Consider the following 24419-nt stretch of genomic DNA (forward strand, 5'->3'; position numbering starts at 1 on the left):
TGGAATAGCTTTTTTCCCTGCCTCTCTTATTCTTTGTGGTAACAGTAATGTCTTCTTCTTGTTCTACTATTAGGCATGTTATTATCCACGGGATTGATGACCAACATTTGTGGAACCCAAAGAGAGATGAATGTTACAAACACCTATCTAGTGGAAATGGAAGGAAACAGTTTGATTAATCTTACCTAGTTTATACATTGGCCCAAACTTATATGTGCCTATTCTCTTCAGTGGTTTTGAGCGAAGCTGGGTTTGACTTGAATGTACACCAGCATTAAATCCAGTTATCTTTCCTTTTCCCTCTTGGAGTAGTCTTCTCTTCTTCATAGAACCACTGAATCATAGAATGGTTTGAGCTTGAAGGGAACTTTCATGGTCATCTAGTCCAACTAGATGAGGTTGCTCAAAGCCCCATCCAACCTGAGGTTGAACACTTCCAATGATGGGCATCCACAGCATCTCTGGGCAACCTGTTCCAGTGCTGCACCACCTTCATAGTAAAGAATTTCTTCCTCATCTCCATTCTAAATCTATCCTCCATCTAATTCTTGTTGTGAGGAAACTGAGTGCTCTGTCCAAGCTGAGGTGTTGCTGTGAAGCAGATTGCACATTAGCAAAATAGGAAGTGAGAGGGATGGCATTCCTCAAAGCGACTCCTGATCTTCTGTGTGCTGATGGCATTTTCCTAACCACAGGAGTTGAGAAGAAAAAGGTTCTGCAATTAAATATGCTATTTAAATTTAATTTTTTTTTAATTCAGTTGAGCAATGAAAAAGAACAAGTTTGGAAAACATCTTGCTCTCTGTATTCTCAAAAGTTTGAATGATTCTGTTTTTAAAATAGAGTAAGAATCTGATATGAAACTAACTTGATGTAGCTAGTAGAGGGATCCACACCAGGGATGCATAAACTTTTCTGAGGTCTTAGAACAGAAACCTTCAGTCTAAATGATGATGAGACTTCAACTTAGGTTGTGAACTTTTATAGTACAGATCTTCTCATCCACCTCTTCCCATATCCAGCCCCCAGCCTTTCAGAAAAGAAGAGCGTGATTCATCTCATTTCTTTCAGATGTCTCTTTGAGATGTGGTGAATCATGCTTTAAAAGCCCTTAATGAATTTTCATTGATTATAAAGGTAGCAGAAATTATAAGCATAGTTGTCTGATGTCATTTGGCCATATGAGTCCTACCCAAAAATTTTATTGTGGTATACTTTCCTAGTGGTCTAGCAATTAGTAAAAATCATTTAAGTAAAATTAGATGAGCCACTGTTCCATTCCCAATCCTTCCCAAGAAGAAATTTTTTAAAGAAAGCAAGTACAATTAGGCAATGAAACTAAATCATTATTGATAGGAAAGACATAGAAAATCTATTTTTTCCTCAGTTGTGTCTCCTACCCACTCTCCCTTTTCTCCCCACAGTATTGCCCTCTGTCGTCTTCTGCTCTTTTCAGCCTTTTTGTAACCAGTACTAGTTTTTTGGATCCCCAAGGCAAACCCTGCTTACAAACACAATGTAGCCCCATGCATTATAGCACAGCTACAGTTTATGTAGACTAGACATATAGAAAGAGTTACTCCTTTCATCATTGTAATCATCACTTTTGTAAAGCGAGTAGCATGTGTTAGCAGTCTTTTTTTTTTTTTTGCGATTTCATACGTCGGTTGTGATACAATCATGCAAACAAACAGCAAACACCAGCAGCCCACTCAGCACTGCAGAAAATGGAAGGGATTATCTTTGCTAGTGTTTGCTTATATTGCAGCAGGACCAGGCTGAATTATGAACTCATTTGTGCAAAACACAGAACAGCTATGTGGCCCGAAATGACCTTGCCCTTTGCAAGCGTACAGTGTTAAATAGGAGAGAAGAGGGTCGAAGCATACCATAATCTAGTCTTCCCAAGGTCATGCCCTAGGTGAGCAGTGGAGCTGAAGAAATCTCTCCGGCTACAGTGTAGCCCACTCGTTTGCTCTCACCGTCATTCTGCAATGCTCTCAGATCTCCACTTTACTGGTAGAAGCATATGCAGGTGGCTTTTGTGTTTCTGGGTGACATAAAGATAATTATGATGCCAAGGAACATTATTCTATCATAGTTCATTGTTCACTACTAATGTTTTAAAGAAAATTTCCATTCTTGATGTTTTCGTACAATATCATTTTGCTTCTTTGTTAGTACTCCCAGGGTGATGAACATATTCTTCCACGCTGAAGAAATCATAGTCTTTTTATCCTTGTAGTTGTTCTGAAAGTAGCACATAAATAGTAAAGTGATCACCAGCTTTAGCAGGAAATTAAATAAACCTTTATTTTAATTACCCCATACTTCTGAATTAAATTCATGTGTATTGTTAATAGCTGTTTTAATTAATTAAGTGGTATTTCAATTTGAGGTATAAATTTGGGGGTTTCTTTTTGTAATTTACTGTTTTGGCATTATTAAGTATTCCATTATGTTACCTGAGCTCACATCTTTTTTAAGCTAAAATAATTATCAAGTGAAAATAAGTGAGGAAAAAAAAAATTTAGTTCACTCAAGAAACCTTATCTCTGTACTCATACAGCTGCCAAAAAACCCTGTGTGTATTAAATATGCCCTCCCCTAAGTTTTATTGCCCAAGCAGTCAGGCTGGTGAGTTTGCGATAAAATGCCAAATTCCAGACAAGTGATTTTTTACTATTGCAGTTTACTGCTAAGGCTGCAGCTATGTCTAACTTATTTGTTTTAAGAATGACTGAACAGCATAGATTTCATAGATAAAACTTGTCATTATTCTCTAAATAGATGTAACTATTTTTTATATACAACTAAAAAAGAAATGCCTGGTTGAAGCAATAATCTAAGCAGGTTATTGTCAGTAACAGCTGATTTGCTCACCTGGAAGTTCCTGTTAGCTATATGATCTATGAAAAATCAGCTGTATGAAGTAGATTTTTATGGAAATAAAACACAGGAGTTTCTGTCTTTTCTCTGACTGAGAGGTAAAAGTGTTATTATAAATGAAAGCGATGATTTGCCTGTTTATGCAATGTGTCAGAGCATAGGAAAAGCAAGAAAAGGGTAAAACTGTCTTTTTTTTTTTCTTCCCTCAACATCTATTTATTTTGCCTTCCTTTTCCTGAATCATATTGGCATGTATTATTGACAATGTTCCAAAGTTTGGCTCTTTGGGTGTTTATCTGCGAATTTCACAGATCACTGAACAGAAGTTATGTATGTACAAAGGATTATTGCTTTCTTATTTTATGTATCTGTAGCCAAAGATATTTGAGTCCTATAAAAATATGCAAAGCAGACTTAAATCCAGATATCTACACCTTTTATCTTTCACAGACCCTTCAATGTGGTAGTACAGAAACTTGCAAAATCTGTAGTACGTGTCTCCAAGTATTTTTCAAATTGTGTGGAAAATCAGAATACCTTTAATTTTGTTCTGATAGACAGTGACGTATTTTGTACCAACAGGTAACAAAATAAACTCCAAGCTTCAGAGTTTTACTACTGGTCATAGCACGTTGTGCCATAACTTCCTGATGTAGGCTGCACTGGCCCTGGAGACAACAAGCCATGGGTAGAGAATCATCACTGATTAGATTCTTTTTGTCTCTACCTTCCAATAATTGTACATGATAAAGAATTTCCTTAATTAATTTCTGTCCCTCACCTTCCAGGGAAAGTGAAAGTGTGTTAACCTCACAAATATCTCTTCAGTTATTTGTATTTCTGTAAAAAATAATGCAATTTTACAGTAGATTAAATATATGATGCTCTTGAAATCCTCTTTAGTGTTCTATATATATTGCTAATATTTTGTTTTCCATATTTACTCCAGGTCTGGGATTCAGTATTGCAGGAGGGGTTGGAAACCAACACATCCCTGGGGACAACAGCATTTATGTCACGAAGATTATTGATGGAGGAGCTGCACAAAAAGATGGGAGGTTGCAGGTTGGAGATAGACTTCTTATGGTAAGTATGACAAATTTAAATGACATTTTATTTGGCTGAAAATTGTTTCATATAAGGATGTTATTCACCATACATTTTACTGGAGGTAACCACTACGTCTTTTGTAATAATTATGTGTTATAGTTCTGTCACCTTCATTTTTCCACTTATTTATATGTATTTCTGAGGGTGCAGTTAAAAAAGAATTACACTAGAAAACCAACATTGTACGAAAAGAAGACAATGGGTTATATTGCTGTGACAACCCTTCAGCTCAGTAGAGAATAAACATATTATGCATATTAGTGACAAGTCAAAATTCACCACAAAACTTTCAAGGAAGGTTTTAGGCAAACAGTTCATTACGGCAGTACTGATTCTATTGATCCTTGTAAGAAAACTGAAAGATGTGAAAATTGGAAGATGTCATTGAACTCTCACGTGTCAGTGGACTATTACCTGCATTTCAGTACATGTAGGAATGCTCTGTGTATATGATCCAAAAAAAATATGCTTTCCATCTTTTTCCTTGGGAAAATGTACTTACTCCTCTGATGGATCTCACTTCAGGAAATTCTTCCTTATATCTGCAGTGCTAGTACATAATTCCCTGTAGATAATTATTTCCCACTCACAGAGTTTGTTTAATTCATTGTTAAGGGGGAAATCCTGACCCTGGTGAATCAGCAGAAGTTAATCTATGTCAAGTTGTATTCATGTCAATGTGATTACATAGATTTCAGCTGGTAGAGAAATATTTTTTGAATGAGTGCCATGAAAAAATTGTACTGCAGTAGCTCTGTTTTGTGACATGATAAATGAGCAGTAAAAAAATGCCATGACCTTCTTTTGCTGTCTGCAAAACTGTATTTAACTGAAGCTTTCTTCCAGTCACATGTGAAGATGACCATTCATTTTGTACAGGGTATTACACAGAACAGGAAAGGCACTTGGTTGCTGGATTGGTGACTGCTTGGCTTTTTTTGATTAACCCAAAAGGACAGATAAAACAGCTTAAGGATCAAATGGTATTCTCAAAATCGAATCAAAATGAAACTAGAACTTCCAATTTCTTTGGCATTTCTTCTTTGCAGGTTCTCAGCAGAGTAAAATTCAAGTCATTGTTCTATAATGAAATTTTGGCTCATTTTTCTATAGAAATCCCTATTTCTATTTGCCAAACTTGTGGCTTATTTTCTTATTTTGTGTCTTGTAGAAAATCTGCTTGTGTTCAGCTGTTGTTTTTTTTCATTATGGCAATTTCTCACAATTTTTGTCACCTGTAAATCTTTGTTACCTTACTCTTAAATTCTTCCAACTCATTTGAGGTAATAAATAATACATACAATAAAAGCAGCTGCAAAACCCCCACATTCACCATCTTCAGTGTAATTTAATCAGGATAAATTTGAGTATAAAAATCATTATTTTATACACCACAACATGTAAATTTATTCTTTCCAGATTTTTGTAGGATTTGTCTATTAAGCATCTCTTCTCATTCTTGAACCTGTGATTTATTGCAGTCAGATATAGATGTTTCTTCATTGTGACAGGTTTATATGCCTGAATCTGACTTCTGAAAATGAGCAGAGGTCATCTCTTTGTGTTTGATGTCTTTATACTGCTTTCCTTTCAGTCTAGACCAGTTCTTTACTTACCATCATTTTCTTTCATTATTGCACGTAAAATGAGCAAAAAACCCCAATCATAATATTGCTCTCCACTAGTTATGGTCTTCCGGACCAAGATTTCCACTGTTCCATAAGAAAATCCCAGTCAAATTATTCTTTGTATACCTTAATAATTACATGATTGGAGATAAATTTACAAGATCAAAATCTACGTCTAAAATTCATGCAGATTACAGCCATGTTTTCTGGTTCTCTCCAAGATACCCAGATTTCTTTGTAGCTTGGGTAACTTCAATATTTTTCTCTTCTACTTTATGAAGTATCTGTCAGTTCATGGCATTTACTTCACATTCCTTTGTGAAAAGTGAATGAAAGAATTCATTACATTCTTTTGGCAGTGTATCAACACAATACTACCCTTGTCATCTATACGGTCCTAGTTCTGCTTTACTGATTCCATATTCATTATATACTTGAACACTTTGTTTCTATTTTTTTCTTCTCAGTAGTGCATCCTTTCTTGATCTTTATTTTTTCCATCATTTCTCTATAAATTTACCAGACTTTGTCATCCTTCTGATGGGGATGGGGGGCTGCATCCCGCCTGGACAAGGTCCTGTGCAGCCTGCTGTAAGTGACCCTGCTTTGGCAGGTGGGTTGGACTAGATGACCCACAGACGTCCCTTCCAACCCCTACTATTCTGTGATTCTGTGATTCTGTGATTCTGGAATTATCAGCAGCTGATGGGGGGCTTGTTTAATTTTTGTATCTGTGTTCTGAAAATGTGTGTGAAATGCTTTCAGATCCCAAGGATCATGCTAATCAAATGCATTAAAATTTAAGATGTAATAGAAGAGATGCTGCAAAATCAGAACTAATATTGAAAAGTAATACAGTTAGGTGCTACCTGAGCATTTTGCAGTTTGGTGACCTACTGTTATTAAATGCAGATTGCTAATAGTGTGTTAGGCGTTCAGAAGATATATGATATAGTATTTAAATACTGAGCATTGTGATTATTGTGAAATCTGTTTAAAGGCATGTCTGAGCAGTTATGGTTCTGTGGCAATGAGCCTGCACTTAAGGCTTATTATCCCAACCACTTCCACAGGAAAATGTTCCATTATAGGATAATCCTGAGGTGACCGTTAGGAAAATTACTGGAGGAAGCATATGAGTTGTCAAGCTGAAAAACAAACTCAGTGGTTTTTCTAGGTATATATATATATTTGCAGATGGTCACAAATGGTGTTCCCCAGGGCATAGTTTTGGGGCCAGTCTTGTTTAACATCTTTACCAATGATCTGCATGAGTGGATTGAGTGCTGCCTCAGTAAGTTTGCAGATGACACCGAGATGGGCGGGAGTGTCGATCTGCTTGAGGGTCAGAACGCCCTGCAGAAGGACATGGACAGACTGGATCGATGGGCTGAGGCCAACTGTATGAGTTTCCATAAGGCCAAGTGCCAGGTCCTGCACTTGGGTCAAAACAACCCCATGCAACGCTACAGGCTTGGGGAGGAGTGCCTGCAAAGCTGCCCGGTAGAAAAGGACCTTGGGTGTTTGTTAACAGCCAGCTGAACATGAGGCAGCAGTGTGCCCAGGTGGCCAAGAAGACCAATGGCATCCTGGCTTGTATCAGGAATAGTGTGGCCAGCAGGAGCAGGGAGGTGATCATGCCCCTGTACTCGGCACTGGTGAGGCCGTACCTAGTCTACTGTGTTCAGTTTTGGGCCCCTCACTACAAGAAGGACATCGAGGTGCTGGAGCGTTTCCAGAGAAGGGCACTGAGGCTTGTGAGGGGTCTGGAGAACAAGTCTTATGAGGAGCTGCTGAGGGACTTGGGATTGTTTAGTCTGGAGAAGAGGAGGTTGAGGGGAGACCTTATTGCTCTCTACAACTACCAGAAAGGAGTTTGTAGTGAGTCAGGTGTTGGTCTCTTCTCCCAGGTAACCAGTGACAGGACGAGAGGCAATGGCCTGAAGTTGCCTCAGAGGAGGTTTAGATTGGATATTAGGAAAAATGTCTTTACTGAAAGAGCGTTCAGACATTGGAACAGGCTGCCCAGGGAGGTGGTGGAGTCCCCATCCCTGGAGGTATTCAAAAAACGTGTAAATGTAACACTTTCGGATATGGTTTACTAGGCATGGTGTTGTTGGGTAGATGGTTGGACATGATGATCTTAGGGGTCTTTTCCAACCTATGATTCTATGATTCTGTAATGTGAAAGGAACAGACCAGAGGTCTGCTCTGAAGACTCAAAGCTAGGAAGATAATACTGCCTTACTGTATTCTGGTCATAAAGCCTACAATAATGTCTACTACTGCTGGTTGTAGGGCCTGTGGTGAGAATATGACTGCACTGTGTGTCTCAACTACCTTGCTTCTCTTCGCGCTGGAAAGGAGAGAAGGGAAATCACATACAGACCATAGACTAACACAATAGTTCAGGATCATCTATAGTGTCAGACAAGATTGCTCAGGAATTTTTCCAATTGAATCTCAAAAACCTCCAAGGGTGGAATTTGCACAGCCTCTCTGGGAAACCTGTTCTACTACTCGACAGTCCTCATGAGGAAAATACCTTTCCTCATAACCAGTTTCACCCTCTCTTATTTCAGCATATGCCTGCTGTCTGTCATCCTGATACTACATGCTACTCTGAAAAAGCTTAGCTCTGTCCTGATGACCTTCCTGAAGCACTAAGAGGCAGCTGTTATTTGTCCCCAGAGGTGTCCCTTCTCCAGTCTGAACAAACCCAGCTCCCCCAGCTTCTCCTCACTGGCAAGCGCTCCAGCCCCAACCATCCCAGCAGCACTCCCTCAAACTTGCTCCACTTTGATATCTTTCCTGTAGTGGAGGACCAAAACTGAACACAGTATCTATCTGCAGTCTGATGAGTGCCAAATGTTGGGGAATAATGTTTCCCTGGATCTCCTGTTCCTGCTCTTGCTCATACAGCCCGGGATGCTGTTGATCTCTCTGCTGCCAGGACACACAGTCGGCTCATGCCCAGCTTGCTGTGCATCAGGAGCCACAAGAATTTTTCCACAGAGCTACTGCCGGGCTGTCAGTCTACTGCCCAACCTGCGGAGTTGAAGGGGGCTACTCAGTGCTGGAGGCAGGACTTAATGTTTTTCCTGGTTGAACATCATAGGGCTCCTGTTGGCTCTTTCCTTCAGCCCGTCCAAGATGGCAGCCCTGCCCTCGTGTGTATGGACTCACACCCGCAACGAAGTGTCACCTTCAGACTTGAGGAGAGTGTGCTCCTCACCTCTTCCAGGTTGTTGATAATGATGATCAGGAAGGGCTGAAAAATCGTTTAAGAGTTATTAAATCTTAGATAATAATTACTTTCTTCTGTCTGATGCCATCATCTGACTTTTGAAGAGATTGTCTATAGAATGGATATATGAGAACTGTGTGGGTTTACTAGTATAAAACAACATTAATAGCATTTTTTTAGGGAAAATGCTAAAAACATTAGGATATGAAAGAAAATCTAAGCTAATATTTATCCCATATTAGTATTAGCTTTTCAAAAATTTGTCTCCTTCACCAAAATGTCCTTGCATGTTCAGTGGTGCCCAGCGACAGGACAAGGGGCAACGGGCACAAATTGAAGCAGAGGAAGTTCCGTCTGAACATGAGGAAGAACTTCTTCCCTCTGAGGGTGACGGAGCACTAGAACAGGATGCCCAGGGAGGTTGTGGAGTCTCCTTCTCTGGAGATATTCAAGACCCGCCTGGACAAGGTCCTGTGCAGCCTGCTGTAGGTGACCCTGCTTTGGCAGGGGGGTTGGACTAGATGACCCACAGAGGTCCCTTCCAACCCCTACTATTCTGTGATTCTGTGATTCTGTGAAGTACGGACGTTACCCAGTTAAACGTAAAGGAAGCAAACAGTGTGAACAGATAGTACCTGATGGGTAGGTTGTACTGGCTGACTAGCACAGAGGAAACACACTAGAAAAAATACATTCTGAGATGAAGAATGAACCAATACTGAACCAACTCGGGGGTTCAGTGGCTGCGTCGCTTCTGAGTCAGTGCCGGGCTCTGAGCCAGATTTACATTGTCATAGACTCTGGTCTTGCAATGCTTTATCTAATATTCCAAAGCAGATTTGCTAGGATCAGTCTTTGGATGGTACCCTAGCAATAAGCTTCCTAATCTGTTCCTTCTAACGACACTCTCATCTGGTTGTTCCTTCACAGTTGTACCATCCTCATACCACTTCATGTTAGCCTTAAAAACTTGTTTTTTTTACCAAAACCAGTGTAAATTGGGATTGAAAAATGATGGTCCAGTATAGTACAGTGCCACTTGCACTCTATATGCATTACACTGCTTGAAGACTGAAGCCCACTGCTCAGCCTCATATTTGTCTGTGAAGCACAAACTCTTACATTTTTCTGCAGAGAGCCACTTAGCCCATAAATACTAATAATCTAAGCAAGCTCATTTCAGAGGGATAACAGACTGTGTCATCTGAAGATAGCCAGTTTCTTTACATTCAGAGTCCAAGCACATAACTGAGTCCATGGGATTATAAGTACTTAGTTAATCCAAACAGATATAGACCCTTAGGAGAAATGAGTGGTCTTCTGCACTGAAAAACCTTCCACTTTTCACAGCCTTTTAAATCATGGCAAGTTTTTAAAAGCCTATCAGTGCTCTAGATTTACACCTGGCACATCGCAGGTGTTTTACCGGCACACGTTCACTCCAGATTCACTCAGGAAAATCCACTTTCTGAATGAAAAGTAGAATTTTACACAAAAGCAAACATTACCACTGGCAAGGTAAATACCACCTCTTTGTCTCATTCATTGAGTGAATCAAGTCTCTTTTACCCTAAATCAATAAAGGAACAAACTTCCTCTAAGAAAAGAAAATTAAATAAGACAGACTTACTCCTCCAGAGTTCTTATTCTCTTATCAGCTTATGCCGGTGTGAAAGAGGTTGTTCTTTACAGCACTTGTACAGTCATTTTGGGGATTCTAAGCTTTTCACTCTAGCTGCTTCTCAGTGCTTTTCCCAATATGAATCTAGGAAAACTTCCAAATAAGATAATTCTTGCGTAGGTTTACACTTTATTGCCTTGATTATGCTATTTAGGGAAAAAAACACACCAGTCTTTTTATATCTGGCAACATTTCCTACTGATTTCCCCCATCACTCGAATAGCTTCTTTGATTGGGATTGTATCTTTAATTTCCTTCTCTATTGCTATATTATTTCTTCCTCTTATTCTTTTCCTGCAATATCAGTATGTCTTTGTATCACATACTTTCTATTTAAAGAAACAGCTTTCCTAATTTCTTTTTTACTCCAGGTGCTGTGTGCATTTCTGAATTTTCTATATGTGGAACTTTTCCCACTAGAAAAGCCCCACTTTCTCCATGCCAGTTTTCCTTCTGAGTCCTCTCCTTTGGCTCCTGATGCAGCACTTTATGGCTGAAGCACCTGAATTTTGTAACTAAACTGACCACTCAGATAAATTTGTTTTTAGCATTTGCTGTGGTAGTATTTTCCCATTAATTCATTGCTACTTAAGTTGTCTTCTTAGAGCCAGAAAAATGGCATGGAGTACCTGTTCACTCAGCCCTGATGTCAGCTGTTCTGCATGAAAGTTTCAGCATCGCAGAAGGCTGTATGCATAAAATCCTTAAATATATTCAGGTTTTCATTTTTGTATATAAGAATACATAGAATCACAGAATCACAGAATGGTAGGGGTTGGAAGGGAACTCTGTGGGTCATCTAGTCCAACCCCCCTGCCAAAGCAGGGTCACCTACAGCAGGCTGCACAGGACCGCGTCCAGGCGGGTCTTGAATATCTCCAGAGAACGAGACTCCACCACCTCCCTGGGCAGCCTGGTCCAGGGCTCCGTCACCCTCAGAGGGAAGAAGTTCTTCTTCATGTTCAGATGGAACTTCCTATGCTTCAGTTTGTTCCCATTGCCCCTTGTCCTGTTGCTGAACATGCAAGCTCTGAAAAGAGCTTGGCCCCATCCTCGTGAAACCTGCCCTTGAGATATTTATAAACATATATAAGGTCCCCTCTCAGCCTTCTCTTCTTCAGGCTAAACAAGCCCAGCTCCCTCAGTCTTTCCTCACAGGACAGAGCATGCAGAGATGCAGCAAAGAAGGCCAAGGCCTACATGGAATTGAATCTGGCAAGGGATGTCAGAAACAACAAGAAGGGCTTCTTCAACTACATCAGTAGCAAATGGAAGCCTAGGGACAATGTGGGGCTGCTGCTGAATGAGGTGGATGTTTTGGTGACAGAGGATGCAGAGAAGGCAGAGCTACTGAATGCCTTCTTTGCTTCAGTCTTCAGTGCCAAGGCAGGTCCTCAGGAATCCCAGGCCCCGGAGGTAAGAGAAGAAGCCTACAGAGAGGATGACTTTCCCTTGGTCGAGGAGGACTGTGTGAGGGATCGCTTAAGCAATCTGGACGTCCACAAATCCATGGGCCCCGATGGAATGCACCCACGAGTGCTGAGGGAGCTGGCGGATGTCATTGCTGAGCCACTCTCCATCATCTTTGAGAGGTCCTGGAGGACAGGAGAGGTGCCTGAGGACTGGAGAAAAGCCAATGTCACTCCAATCTTCAGTAAGGGCAAGAAGGAGGACCAGGGAACTACAGGCCCGTCAGCTTCCCCTCCATCCTGGGAAAGATAATGGAGCAGCTCATTCTAGAGGTCATCATCAAGCAAGTGGAGGAAAAGAAGGTTATCAGGAGTAGTCAACATAGATTCACCAAGGGGAAATCATGCTTGACCAATCTGATAGCTTTCTATTATGGCACGACTGGCTAGGTAGGCGAGGAGAGAGCAGTGGATGTTGTCTGCTTCGACTTCAGTAAGGTTTTCGACACAGTCTCCCATAACATCCTCCTAGGGAAGCTCAGGAAGTGTGGGCTGGATGAGTGGTCAGTGAGGTGGATTGAGAACTGGCTGAATGGCAGAACTCAGAGGGTTGTCATCAGCGGCGCTGAGTCTAGTTGGAGGCTGGTAACTAGTGGTGTACCCCAGGGGTCAGTATTTGGCCCAGTCTTGTTCAACTTCTTCATCAATGACCTGGATGAAGAGCTAGAGTGTACCCTCAACAAGTTTGCTGATGACACCAAACTGGGAGGAGTGGTAGATACACCAGAAGGCTGTGCTGCCATTCAGCAAGACCTGGACAGGCTGGAAAGTTGGGCAGAGAGGAACCTGATGAGGTTCAACAAGGGCAAGTGCAGCGTCCTGCACATGGGGAGGAACAACCCCATGCATCAGTACAGGCTTGGGGCGGACCTGCTGGAGAGCAACTCTGTGGAGAGGGACCTGGGTGTCCTGGTGGCCGACAGGTTGACCATGAGCCAGCAGTGTGCCCTGGTTGCCAAGAAGGCAAATGGGATCCTGGGATGCATCAAGAGGACTGTGGACAGTAGGTCAAGGGAGGTTCTCCTCCCCCTCTGCACTGCCCTAGTGAGGCCTCATCTGGAGTACTCTGTCCAGTTCTGGGCTCCCCAGTTCAAGAAAGATGAGGAGCTACTGGAGAGATTCCAGCGGAGGGCTACGAGGGTGATAAGCGGGGACTGAAGCATCTCTCCTACGAGGAGAGGCTGAGGGAGCTGGGCTTGTTTAGCCTGAAGAAGAAAACGTTGACAGGGGACCTTAGAAATGCCTACAAATATCTGAAGGGTGGGTGTCAGGAGGACGGGGCCAGACTCTTTTCAGTGGTGCCCAGTGACAGGACAAGGAGCAATAAGCACAAACTGAAGCAGAGGAAGTTCCATCTGAACATGAGGAAGAACCTCTTCCCTCTGAGGGTGACGGAGCCCTGGAGCAGGCTGCCCAGTGAGGTTGTGGAGTCTCCTTCTCTGGAGATATTTAAGACTCGCCTGGACGCGGTCCTGTGCAGCCTTGCTGTAGGTGACCCTGCTTTGGCAGGGGGTTTGGACTAGATGACCCACAGAGTTCCCTTCCAACCCCGAACATTCTGTGATTCTGTGACAGATGCTCCAATCCCCTCATCATCATTGTAGCCCTCCTCTGGACTCTCTTCATTAGCCCAGAACTGGACCCAGTACATAGAGATGTCTTTATTTGTAATCATTGTTATATGATCAAAATTAGAAAAGATATTGATACTTGTACATATTAGTATTAACAGGAATTGTAGGTCCAAAAGAAGGACTACCTTCTGCAGGAAACTAGGAAATGCATAGTATACTTTGTTTACTGTAATACTAAATAGGTGTTGCCTGTGACTAAGGAAAGTGGTTTTATATCCTTCTAAAAGAGCTCCCATTTAAAAGAGACCTTTTGGTCACCACTGAGAACCTTTGTCGTAATGAATGTATCAATGTGTTTGTTTATTTATTTATTTATTTGCTCTTGAAGTACAATGAGTCTGTCTTTATTTCTTTGTTTAGAGAGAACTGATCAGTCCAGGACAAAATTAATTAGTACCAAACTTCCTTTCTAGGAGTGTTCTCTCTAGAGACAAGACACCTCTAATTTTCTATATATCTGGGAGGACTTTGAATAGCAATTTTGGTATGTGTTCATGGAATACTTTTTATAGCAGAACTTTGTTTACTTCAAAGGATCCTTTCTTCTCCTCAAAGACTTTTCCAGCTTCTTTTCTCTGAAGTTCTCCTTTGTATCTAGTTTACACTTTTGCATTACCTTCTTTCAAGTTCTACCAGGTTCCACCTCTACATATTTCAGTTTTCCACGATATTCTGCGCACTTCAGCATATATATACTAGAAATGAGAAAAAAAGAAAATCATTGTACATAAACTTTGCTATAATCTCTAGGATCTTAAAATACATAAAGATAAACATATCAACCACTCAGACATTAATTGTTAGTTTTCAGTCACTTGGTCTTTAATTCTTATCTTAACTTCAAGATTTGTAGAACTTGTACACAGCATTGGTAAAACACCTATCCTGTGAAGTTATTGACAGAGAGATAGGAAATAGGACCTGTCATAGTAAATGTAAGTTTTACATGTATCACTCTATACTTTCTGTTTCTAAAATGGCTGTTTATCCTCCAACTGCACAACTGTGACATCCAAATGTGTTCTAATGGAAGCACAATAGTCCTACCCAGCACAAGGAGGACATGGAACTGTTCGAGTAGGTCCAGAGGAGGGCCACAAAAACGATCCAAGGGCTGGAGCACCTCTCCTAGGAGGAAAGGCTGAGAAAGTTGGGGTTATTCAGCCTGGAGAAGAGAAGGCTGCAGGGACACTTTATTGCGGCCTTTCAGTACTTAAAGGGGGCTTAGAAGAAAAATGGGGACAAACTTCTCAGCAGGGCTTGTTGCTATAGGACAAGGAGTAATGGCTGTAAACTAAAAGAGGGTAGATTTAGACTAGATCTAAGGAAGAAATTTTTTACCATGAGGATGGTGAAACACTGGAACCCGTTGTCCAGAGAGGTGGTCGATGCCCCACCCCTGGAGGCATTCAAGGCCAGGCTGGATGGGGCTCTGAGCAACCTGGTCCAGTTGAAGATGTCCCTGCTCACTGCAGGGAGGCTGGGCTAGATGACCTCTAAAGGTCCCTTCCAACCCAAACCATTCTATGATTCTATGATTTCGATCAGCTAGATTTTCAGGAAAAAACTTTGGAAAAAAAATTGCAACAAGTCAATTTTTGTCCTATTTCTTTCTAAACACTCCTAAAAAGACTGAAAATCAAAATCCAGACAGTGCTATGATGTTTAATTTCATGGTTTTTTTTACTAAGAACATTTATTTACAGCAACAGTATAGTGGGAGTTTATTATGGGAGACTACTTCAAAAAGCTTACAGTTTTGATGAAACACGAAATAGATACAATGTACAGACAGAGTAGGAAGGAGAAAAGGTAAAGGATAACTGTGCAGTCGTATTTCCAACAGTGTGAACCTTCAGTATTTGGCAGTTTTGAAATACATTAACAAGAAAGGCTTAAATTCAGTCAGTTCTTCTTTCTATCAGCCTACTAATTTAAAAGATGTTTATTTATTAAAAGTGCATATGCATGTTACTGCTGATCATTACAAAGAAAACAGAGGAATTTATACAGGATAGGTACTAGATTTTTATTTAAATAGAAGACCTTTCAAAATACACAATACCATGTCAGCAACTCTCTTCTAAGTGTTAGGTTTTGTCATTGCTCTTCATGTCAAATTGTCATAATACGCCTGTCATTGCCTCTTTCAATTAACCTTTAAAACTCAGTCTGAGAATTATGCAAGGAATAAAGTTTAAACAGAATCCTTACATTTAGCAATACTGTCCAATAGCAGTCATTCTCTCTTGGTGTTGAAATTGTCTGTGTGTGAAGAGTTCTCCAGTGATTCATAATAGCTGGATTACTTTCCACTTACCAAACCCTTTGGCAGTAGCTTATTGTCACAGCCAGGTCTCTGATAACTTACTAATTCTATATTCCCTAGAAAGTATATATTTTTTTCTGTGATTTACAGTTGTTCACCGTTATACTGTAATCAAGGAGCTAATTTTTCTTCCATCTTGCATAATCTTTACAAGGAATCCTTGCAGTAGCTGTGGAAGGTGGAGGATGGTACTTTAAATCACAATAAAATATTTAATATTGAACATTCACCGTGAAATGTAGGTCACTGGAACAAGCTCCCCAGGGAAGCGGTCACAGTCCTGAGCCTGTCAGAGTTCAAGGAATGTCTGGACAATGCTCTTATTCATATGGTTTAGTTTTAGGTAGTCCTGAAAGCAGCAGGGAGTTGGACTCGATGATTCTTATGGGTTCCTTCCAACTCATGATATTCTATGATTGACTTATACCATGTGTCTGAAATCTGTACCTACAGCCTTCTCTACTTCTTTCCTCTATCCTATAATTTCTCCATTCAGGATGTATGCTTTTGGGGCAGGGACCATTCACTATTCTCTTTATAGGAGGACAACCTATTGTTGACATTCTGTGGATATAGTGGATTTATATGTGAATAAATTTTATATCCCTCAACAAGAAACCACTTCTGACACTTTTCTTGTGATATTCTTTCTCTAGATGGAAAGCATAAATAGGCATGGTTTATTGCCACCATTTCCTTTGTTGTTTAAGCTATAGTCCTGTACTCTTGTCCTTGCTGTTTAAGTATTTTTCTTTTCCAACAAAGCACAGAACCAGTACTATATTCTTGTAAGTTTTCAATGTCTCTTTCTGTGCTTCCATAAAACTGACAAACTTTCATACTGAAACTCCCTTTTCCCTCATCTAGAACTGCCCTTTTGCATTTCCTGTACTTCATGGGCAGCCCCTTATTCTGTATACCACTCTGTACCTCTTATATTTCAATGGTCGATGTCATACCAGGGATGGGAATATTTGGGGTTGTTAAGTACTTCTGAGGTCCCAGCCATGCATGCTAAGACATTGGACAATTCATCTTGATTGGTCAAGTAACATAGGCAGTTTCTGTAAGTTATGTGATGTTAAGTTATTAAATTATTATGAAATATAGTCTTATGTCAAAGATGATACTGGTAACAGAATACCACAAAGAATTTTTCTACTGAAATGACCAAGTGCCATCTTGACTCATTATGATCCTGTGTTATTATCAGTGTTATTATGTCAGTCTTTGACAGTACTAAGACAACTGTATTTCCTACCTTGTTGCAATATTGCTTCTGTGATCTTCAATGTTCTTTGTCTACAGCATTTTTCCCAACATTCTGATAACTGCAAGGCTGTGTCCTTTTTTGTCTCAATTTCTGCATTCCAAGTCACCTGTCTGATTTTTCTTTTAAGGTAAATAATTACAGTTTAGAAGAAGTTACCCATGAAGAGGCAGTAGCGATACTGAAGAACACATCAGATGTAGTGTATCTGAAAGTCGGAAAGCCCACCACCATTTACATGACCGATCCATATGGCCCACCAGATATTACTCACTGTAAGTGACTTCTGCAACTCATTTTGTAGGAGATATTAGTTTGTCAGATGAATGTGGCTTTTTCATATCTTGTCCAAAGTACCCCATTAAAGTTTATGAAACAGCTTGGAAGGTTACAAAAAATGTTCATTTCCATTTACGTATGCCACACTTATGAAATATTGCAAATAATATAACTCTGCTGAAGTATTTTTGCAACAAAAGTAACAATGTAGCTGACGTACTACTGTGCTGATTCCAATTAGCCATTGTCCAGGTGATCAGGCTGAACTGTAACACTTAAGTCAATTACCCTGATAAGTATATGCAAATCTATTTTGAAATGTGATTAGGTTTGCAGACTGGAGTCCTCTGTCAACTGAAAAATCAGAACAAGCAGCAAACCATCTTGTACAAACTTAGTGAAAGCCTGAGAAAAAAACATGTGATATTTGAATAAAATAGTTACTCGGAATGTGAAGATCACTGCTCTACTTGCACAAATTCAGCTGTTTCTGTATTTATGCAATTCCTAAATTATTGTTCCATTTTGCTTTATTCTCATTCTGTCTATTAATTTTATATATATTCACCTGCTATTTTTTCACTGAGGACTAAGGCCTTATTTTTCTTTGCATTCAGTGTACACTCTTGTAGAAAATGTTCTTGGAACAATATAGTAAAGCTCAGGTCGGGACCTCATAGAAGGGGAAGATGATTTTATTTTCTAACAAGTTGATTTCAGTCAGACTGTCATATCCATGCACTCAAAATCATCTAGGCTCATGTCCAGCATTCAGGTAGAAAGACATGCATCCAGGTGCATTGCCAGGACTCCCCGAGCTGACCAACTAGAAGGTTGGGTGGCTGTGGAGTCCTTATTATACACATATACCTTCTTCTTGGGTTGACAACCTCCTTGCTGATGTGATTTTTGTACCTTTAAGGAGATGACAGCAATTAGGATCTTCTGTCTCTCCCATCTGTCCCACCTACGCATGTCTTCAGGATTTACTCACTTCTCTTTGTCTCCTTATCTGAGTGTCCTAGGCTCCAATTTAGTCTTTATCATTTGCCGTCATCTCCTAATGTCTTGAATCTTTGTTTTAATTTGGGTGTAGGCTGCCCTGAGAAGTTACTTGTAGTTATGTTGAGTATTGATGACCTATTGATGAACCTAGGTGCTATCAATACACACCATCCTTGTACCTCTCCTGCCAGTCCTCCTGGTGTCCATACCCAGGCATTCCCATTCCCTTTTCATTCACAGCAATCTTAACGTTTCAGCTGCAGTGCTCTATGCCACTGGCGCCTGTTAGTCTAAAGAGTTCACTACCGAAATTCCCTTCCTTCATTTAGTTGTTCATTAAAATATCTGCCTTGGGTTCAACTACCAACAGGGACCAGCTGCACCATCTAACAATTGGATGGCAATTTAAATTTTGACAAGAGCTTCAGCAACTGATCCATACCTGTCTTGGTCTCCTGCCAATAATCTCAGGGGCACCCAAAGCCAACCAAAGGCTGGGAAAAGCAGATTTTCCCAGTAAACGCTAGAGATTTAAATTTTTCTGCACTTTTGCGTAGTTTGCTACTGTGGACTGAAAAAGTTGAAGGAAAAGCTAAATATCCATAATCCTCATTGTTCAGACTGGTCCATAAAAATAGAAGGGAATGTTTTGTAACATGAGCATCAGGTGGTATACTCAACTGTGCTGAGGATACCTATTTAGTTAGCAAATGTTACAACAGATGGCAGTCATGTTGTTCAGTAGCAGTCTGGTCTGGATCTTACCAAAGCCCATGAAGTAAAAATGTTAAATGTCCCTATCCGATCTCCTGCTTTATAATACTTTCCAAAATAATAGTTTGGGATTTCTAAAGCAGTGTGTTATATTATATCAGATTATAGATCAGCAGCATATGAGAAGACAGAAGTAATTTCAGAGGGAGAGTAAAGGTTGAAAAGATTTGCAGTAGCCCATCCCAGGCTGTTGGTGCCTACAGATTCATTTATCCTCAGGGAACTTTTCATTATACCTACACATTGCAGAATGGGTAATGGCCTTTCCCTGTAGACATATTTTGCTTTGAAACATTCTGTATCTCAGCATCTGAAAGACTGACTGAATACTAGAAAGTTTAGTGATCTTCTCATAAGAAAATTAATCATAGCTCACTGCAGAAGCACATATCATTGTTTTTCCTATTTATCATTTCCTTTTTTAATTACATTAACTAGAGATTTGAATACCACTATTATTACATCTCTACAGGCATAAATATCCCCATTAACTTCAGAATAGCAAAAAGCAAGCGAACAACAAAACACACAGACCCAAGATAGAATCAAGTAGCATAGTCCTGCAATTTTCATTATTAATCATAAATATGTAAGACATTTGTATTCACTTTCTATTTTAAATAGAGATTTACTGTGATCTAAATACCGTCTATGTTGGTATTGAAATTTCAATTACATTCGGGATTTTGGCACCTTTAGTAGATCATTGCTTTAAATCTCCACCATGCATAATTCTTGATTTACATAAAACTTCTGCTCTTATCCTGCATTGAGCTCTTACTATATTACTGCCATTTGTGTATACTGGAGCCAAAATGAGCAGTGTGCTTTTAATCTCATTCTCTCCTGTTTACATTTCCTTCTTCAAGTCAGTCTTAGTGCAAGAAAATATTTCCTATCTCCCAAACTATCCTTTCTTATTCAGATCCCTTCTGAAGAATCATTCCCTGCAAATGAGCATAATTATTATTTTTTTAATTTTTTTTTGTATTATTATTAACCTTTCAGGAAAACGTCAGTTGTTCATTCTCTCTTGTTACATTTGAAAGTCTCTCAGGCAAGGACTGTCTGTTTTGATGTTATTTACACCAATGAGCATGTTCTTGGTACTTAACTAAAAAGAGGTGCTCTTGTAACATCTAATCAAACATGAAAGTGGCTAACTAGAGGTGCTTATTCTTACCAACAGCTTATTCTCCACCGATGGAAAATCACATACTCTCTTCTGGAAACAATGGCACTTTAGAGTACAAGGCATCCCTGGCCCCTATCTCACCGGGAAGATACTCACCCATTCCAAAGCACATGCTTGTGGAGGACGACTACACCAGGTCAGATGCTTCTCTATTTCTTATCTTTCACTACAATTACAAAGGTCATAACTAAAGCATTGAGAGCACCTCCAATAGAATATGGCATATAGTTCTTTTCACCCACGTTCAAGCGAAGATGAATTGAAACTGTTACAGGTATGAAGACAACTAAGAGAAAGATCACATGCGTGAACGCTGACCTGAGGTCCATGTTGTCTGGGTGCAATCCTTCACCACTTCCTGAACAACATGGCTGCACTAGAGCAATGCTGGCACCAAGCAAAATTTTCTGCTTCTTAACCGGCGTATTAGCTGTGACAGCTGCTTACTAGCACAACTAGGAGATGTCAGGATCAGTGACTCATCTGGCTCGCTGCATCTATGGGTGGAGTGACCGTACGTGCACTGGTACCTGCCCATGACGGTACGCTTTGAGAGGTCCAGCTTGTTTAGTTGAGTGAAAGCGAGGCTGAAATAGCCTGTAATAGCTCTGTGTACACAAGTTGAAAGACAAATGTTATGGAGAGCAAACACTATTGGAGAAGAAAAAAAGCATTTATACTCGCTGAAAATAAATACAGGAGGGGAACTGGGAAAAGTTTCTTAACCATTAGAGCAATCGTAATTTAAAACAGCTTTCTGTGAGAGCTGCAGTGGCACTCGATACCTTTATGAAAGGGGTTCTTTGATGTGATTGTCAGAAAAATGACCCTGGAAATTGCTTGTAATCCTTTTTTTTTTTAAATGATCCCAAAAGAATTGAGACTGCTATATGGAACTATGGTAGCAGAATTTTATCTCTGATGTAGCTGATTTCCAGGTAGAAAAGACACATAAAAAAATGCTGGGAGTGTTCTTTTGTGCCTTGTGTCAGATCAACACTGAATGTCACTGATGAGACAGTGTGTATTTATCTTTTTGTTTGAAGAGCGCTACCATTCACTTAGCAGGCAACAGTTGTTAAGTTTGTAAAATGAGCCCTCATTATAATGGCTAGTGCCACAGAAAATGAGAAATCAATTTTTTTCTGTGCTTCAGTGTTTATAAATTCATAGTGTTTAAAGCTAGGAGGGGGTTGTTCCGATCATCTAACCTGACCTACTGTGTATCTCATGCCAAAGAATCTCATCCAATTATGTATTCATCAGCTTCATAACTTGCTAATTTACATTTCTTGTTTCTTGTTGCATATGATTATGATCTTAAGCTGCTTAACTTGTTGGATCAGACAGGTTCAGAGTAACTAAATCATGATACAGTGGTTAATCAGGACATAAATATACGGAAACCACACTTTGCTTCCTTGTTTTGGTGAAAAGATTTTTTCCTTTGTTTTGATGGAGGGTGCAAAGCTGACATTGCTTTCTTCTACTTATGAGACATCATATTAGAATGAATTTTCTCCAAACGGTTCCAAGAAGTTAAATTTTTTAATTAATAGTTAAAACAATGTTTTCATTAAATTGTGCATCAAGGCTTTTTCTGGGCTAGTACTGACCTCATAATTTCTAAAATGCATATGTATAGGAAGTACAATATCTGGGTTACAGTGACGAAGGCTTTGTCAATAAGTCGTGTTGAATTCTCACCTTCTGTGATGAGATTTCAGTGCCATTATTACTGAGAAAACGTTGGTAAAGTTTAATAACATCTAAAAAATGCAACCTTAAAAGTAAATAATAGCTAAGGAGACCAAGCAGTCACAGAAAGGGAAGGAAATAAAAAGGAGAAAAGCTGCCCTGAAAATTATAAGACCTTTTAAACAGTTAGACCTGTAAGATAATGAATCTTTAGACAGTCTTGTGTTTTTCTGTGTTCCATGTAGCTGATTTTAACTTTCTAATTACTTCTATCAAGAAAAAAAAGAAAAAAAAATTTAAAAAAAGAAAAAATAGTCATAAAAGAGAAGGCAATGACAGTCCTAGGCCATTAGTTTGGTAGGTATCCAGTAGAAAGCCTGCTTGCTCAAAGAACCATGCAGGATCTATACTGAAATTAATTAGTATGTCTTTTTGATCTTTTTGGGAAGAAGGATGTGTTCCTATCCTGATATTTTTAGTTTGTTTTTAAACAAGTTAATTTTGCTGGTTTAGCTCCTGAGGGTAAAACCAGATACTGACACAGTCTGGTTCTTGACAGTGGTATTCACACCAATGTCCATTTTGTATAATTTGGAGAAAAAAACTGAATACCCAGAGGAGCTGTGTATATTCTGTGAAATATTCCTCTCCTATGTTGTATTTCCTATCTAGATTCCCAAATTAGTGTGTTGTCTAATGAATGTCTGCTATCCAAAGTCTTCTGTGGTATTGGTGTTATGGGCAGGGGAGGCTGACTCTACAAACTTGACATTCTGTGGAAGGCCTGGGGCGCTGGCAGAAATAAAGGTGTTGAGTAATAGGAGCAGACTCTGAATGCAACAGAGCAAATCAGATGAAAATCTCATAGTTCTAAACAAGTGTTTACTTCGATCCATTGAAAAAGAGAAGGCAGTTATGGACTTAATCATATTAGTGATAATAGGTTATATGCTACACTGATACACAGGGTACAAAAGTACAAAGATAAAATGACTGTAGTCATAAAAAAAACTGAAATTCTTTCCATTGCATTTCCTCACTGGACATATATCATACAGCACTACCTGAGAGACACCCAAACAAATGCCAGGAGACCAGGTTTCTCCTCTGACTACAATGACTGAGAAGCTCTAACCTTCAAAACCAACTCATTTAACCCTTTAACAATGCTGAGCTTTTTCTTTTTTTTTAATGTCTATGTAGCTAATTGTTGCTTATTGATTGAAGGGAGACTGTTGAAAATGCCACAGTTAATTCTCACAGTGATTTTCACAGCTGTAAACTGAGAATAGTGAAAATGGAGAACAGTGAATGCACTCTTTCTGTGCAATGCCATAGGATTTGCTCATGAGTCTGTCATTAAAATAAGAAGATATTTGGAAAGTCTTTGTTGATGACCTGTTTAGAAAGACTTAAAATCTTTTGGGAGGTTAATTATCACAGTGATAACTTTAGTGAAACCTATAGATCCCTTGATTGCAGCATTTATAATTAGTTTTCCTCACATAATTTTTTATAATTAAGATAACTGCCAACTACTGCAATGCTATCCATTAAAACTACCTGGTTCTTGCTATAATAGGTTTTCAGGGCTAATTTACATGGTGATCACATAAAAAAATTTATTACCTGTGCAGTCAGAACATGGCAACGCTTTTGGCAGGTTTTCATTTGTGCCAGCTAAAAATATTTTCAACAGTGACTTTTACGCTATAAGAGGCTTTAGCAACTTCGTAATGCTTTGTACACCTGTCCTGAGTGAAGCTGATGACAAGCTTTCTTTTAACTTATGTGCTATAATGAATCTATTGGTAAAGTTTAAGTGGTTGAAGAGTCAACTTAATTCATCCACTTTCTCTTGCTTTTTGTTTTTGTTTTTCTTTTTTGTTCCAGTTCTATTTTTTTTACCTAAATACTTGCATTTTGCCAAATAATAATAAGTATTTTTGTTGACAAAAACTTGTATTTTTTGATCTGATACAGAATCTGCATCTAAAAAAAAGATTTGTACAACTTCTACTTAAAAAAACTACGAGGAAAAAATAACTTAATCCAAGGACAAGGGACAGAAAAGTAAGAAATCATTTCCAGCCACAAGTTTTAATGAAGCTGGAAGCTGTCTTTAAATTACTGACCTTTTGTACATTGTGTACATTATTAGTCCAAAATGCTGTCAGTGTTGGGCATAATTTACTTTCTGTTTTGATAGAT

At 39.4% G+C, this 24419-nt stretch overlaps 1 protein-coding gene across 26 annotated transcripts in view; it reads left to right on the plus strand.

Annotated features, from left to right (window-relative positions):
* The window catches only part of DLG2 (discs large MAGUK scaffold protein 2), a 1094951-nt gene that overhangs the window by 780119 nt on the left and 290413 nt on the right, over nt 1-24419 (plus strand). For all 26 annotated transcript variants that reach the window (XM_075416649.1, XM_075416588.1, XM_075416597.1 and 23 more), the window contains 3 exons: nt 3839-3975; nt 17388-17532; nt 20505-20646. In XM_075416649.1, coding sequence (XP_075272764.1) covers nt 3839-3975; nt 17388-17532; nt 20505-20646 — 424 coding nt within the window. The remainder of the gene's footprint in view (nt 1-3838; nt 3976-17387; nt 17533-20504; nt 20647-24419) is intronic.

The sequence above is a fragment of the Opisthocomus hoazin genome, chromosome 1, assembly GCF_030867145.1.
Source record: "Opisthocomus hoazin isolate bOpiHoa1 chromosome 1, bOpiHoa1.hap1, whole genome shotgun sequence".
In the NCBI taxonomy this organism is placed as follows: domain Eukaryota; kingdom Metazoa; phylum Chordata; class Aves; order Opisthocomiformes; family Opisthocomidae; genus Opisthocomus; species Opisthocomus hoazin.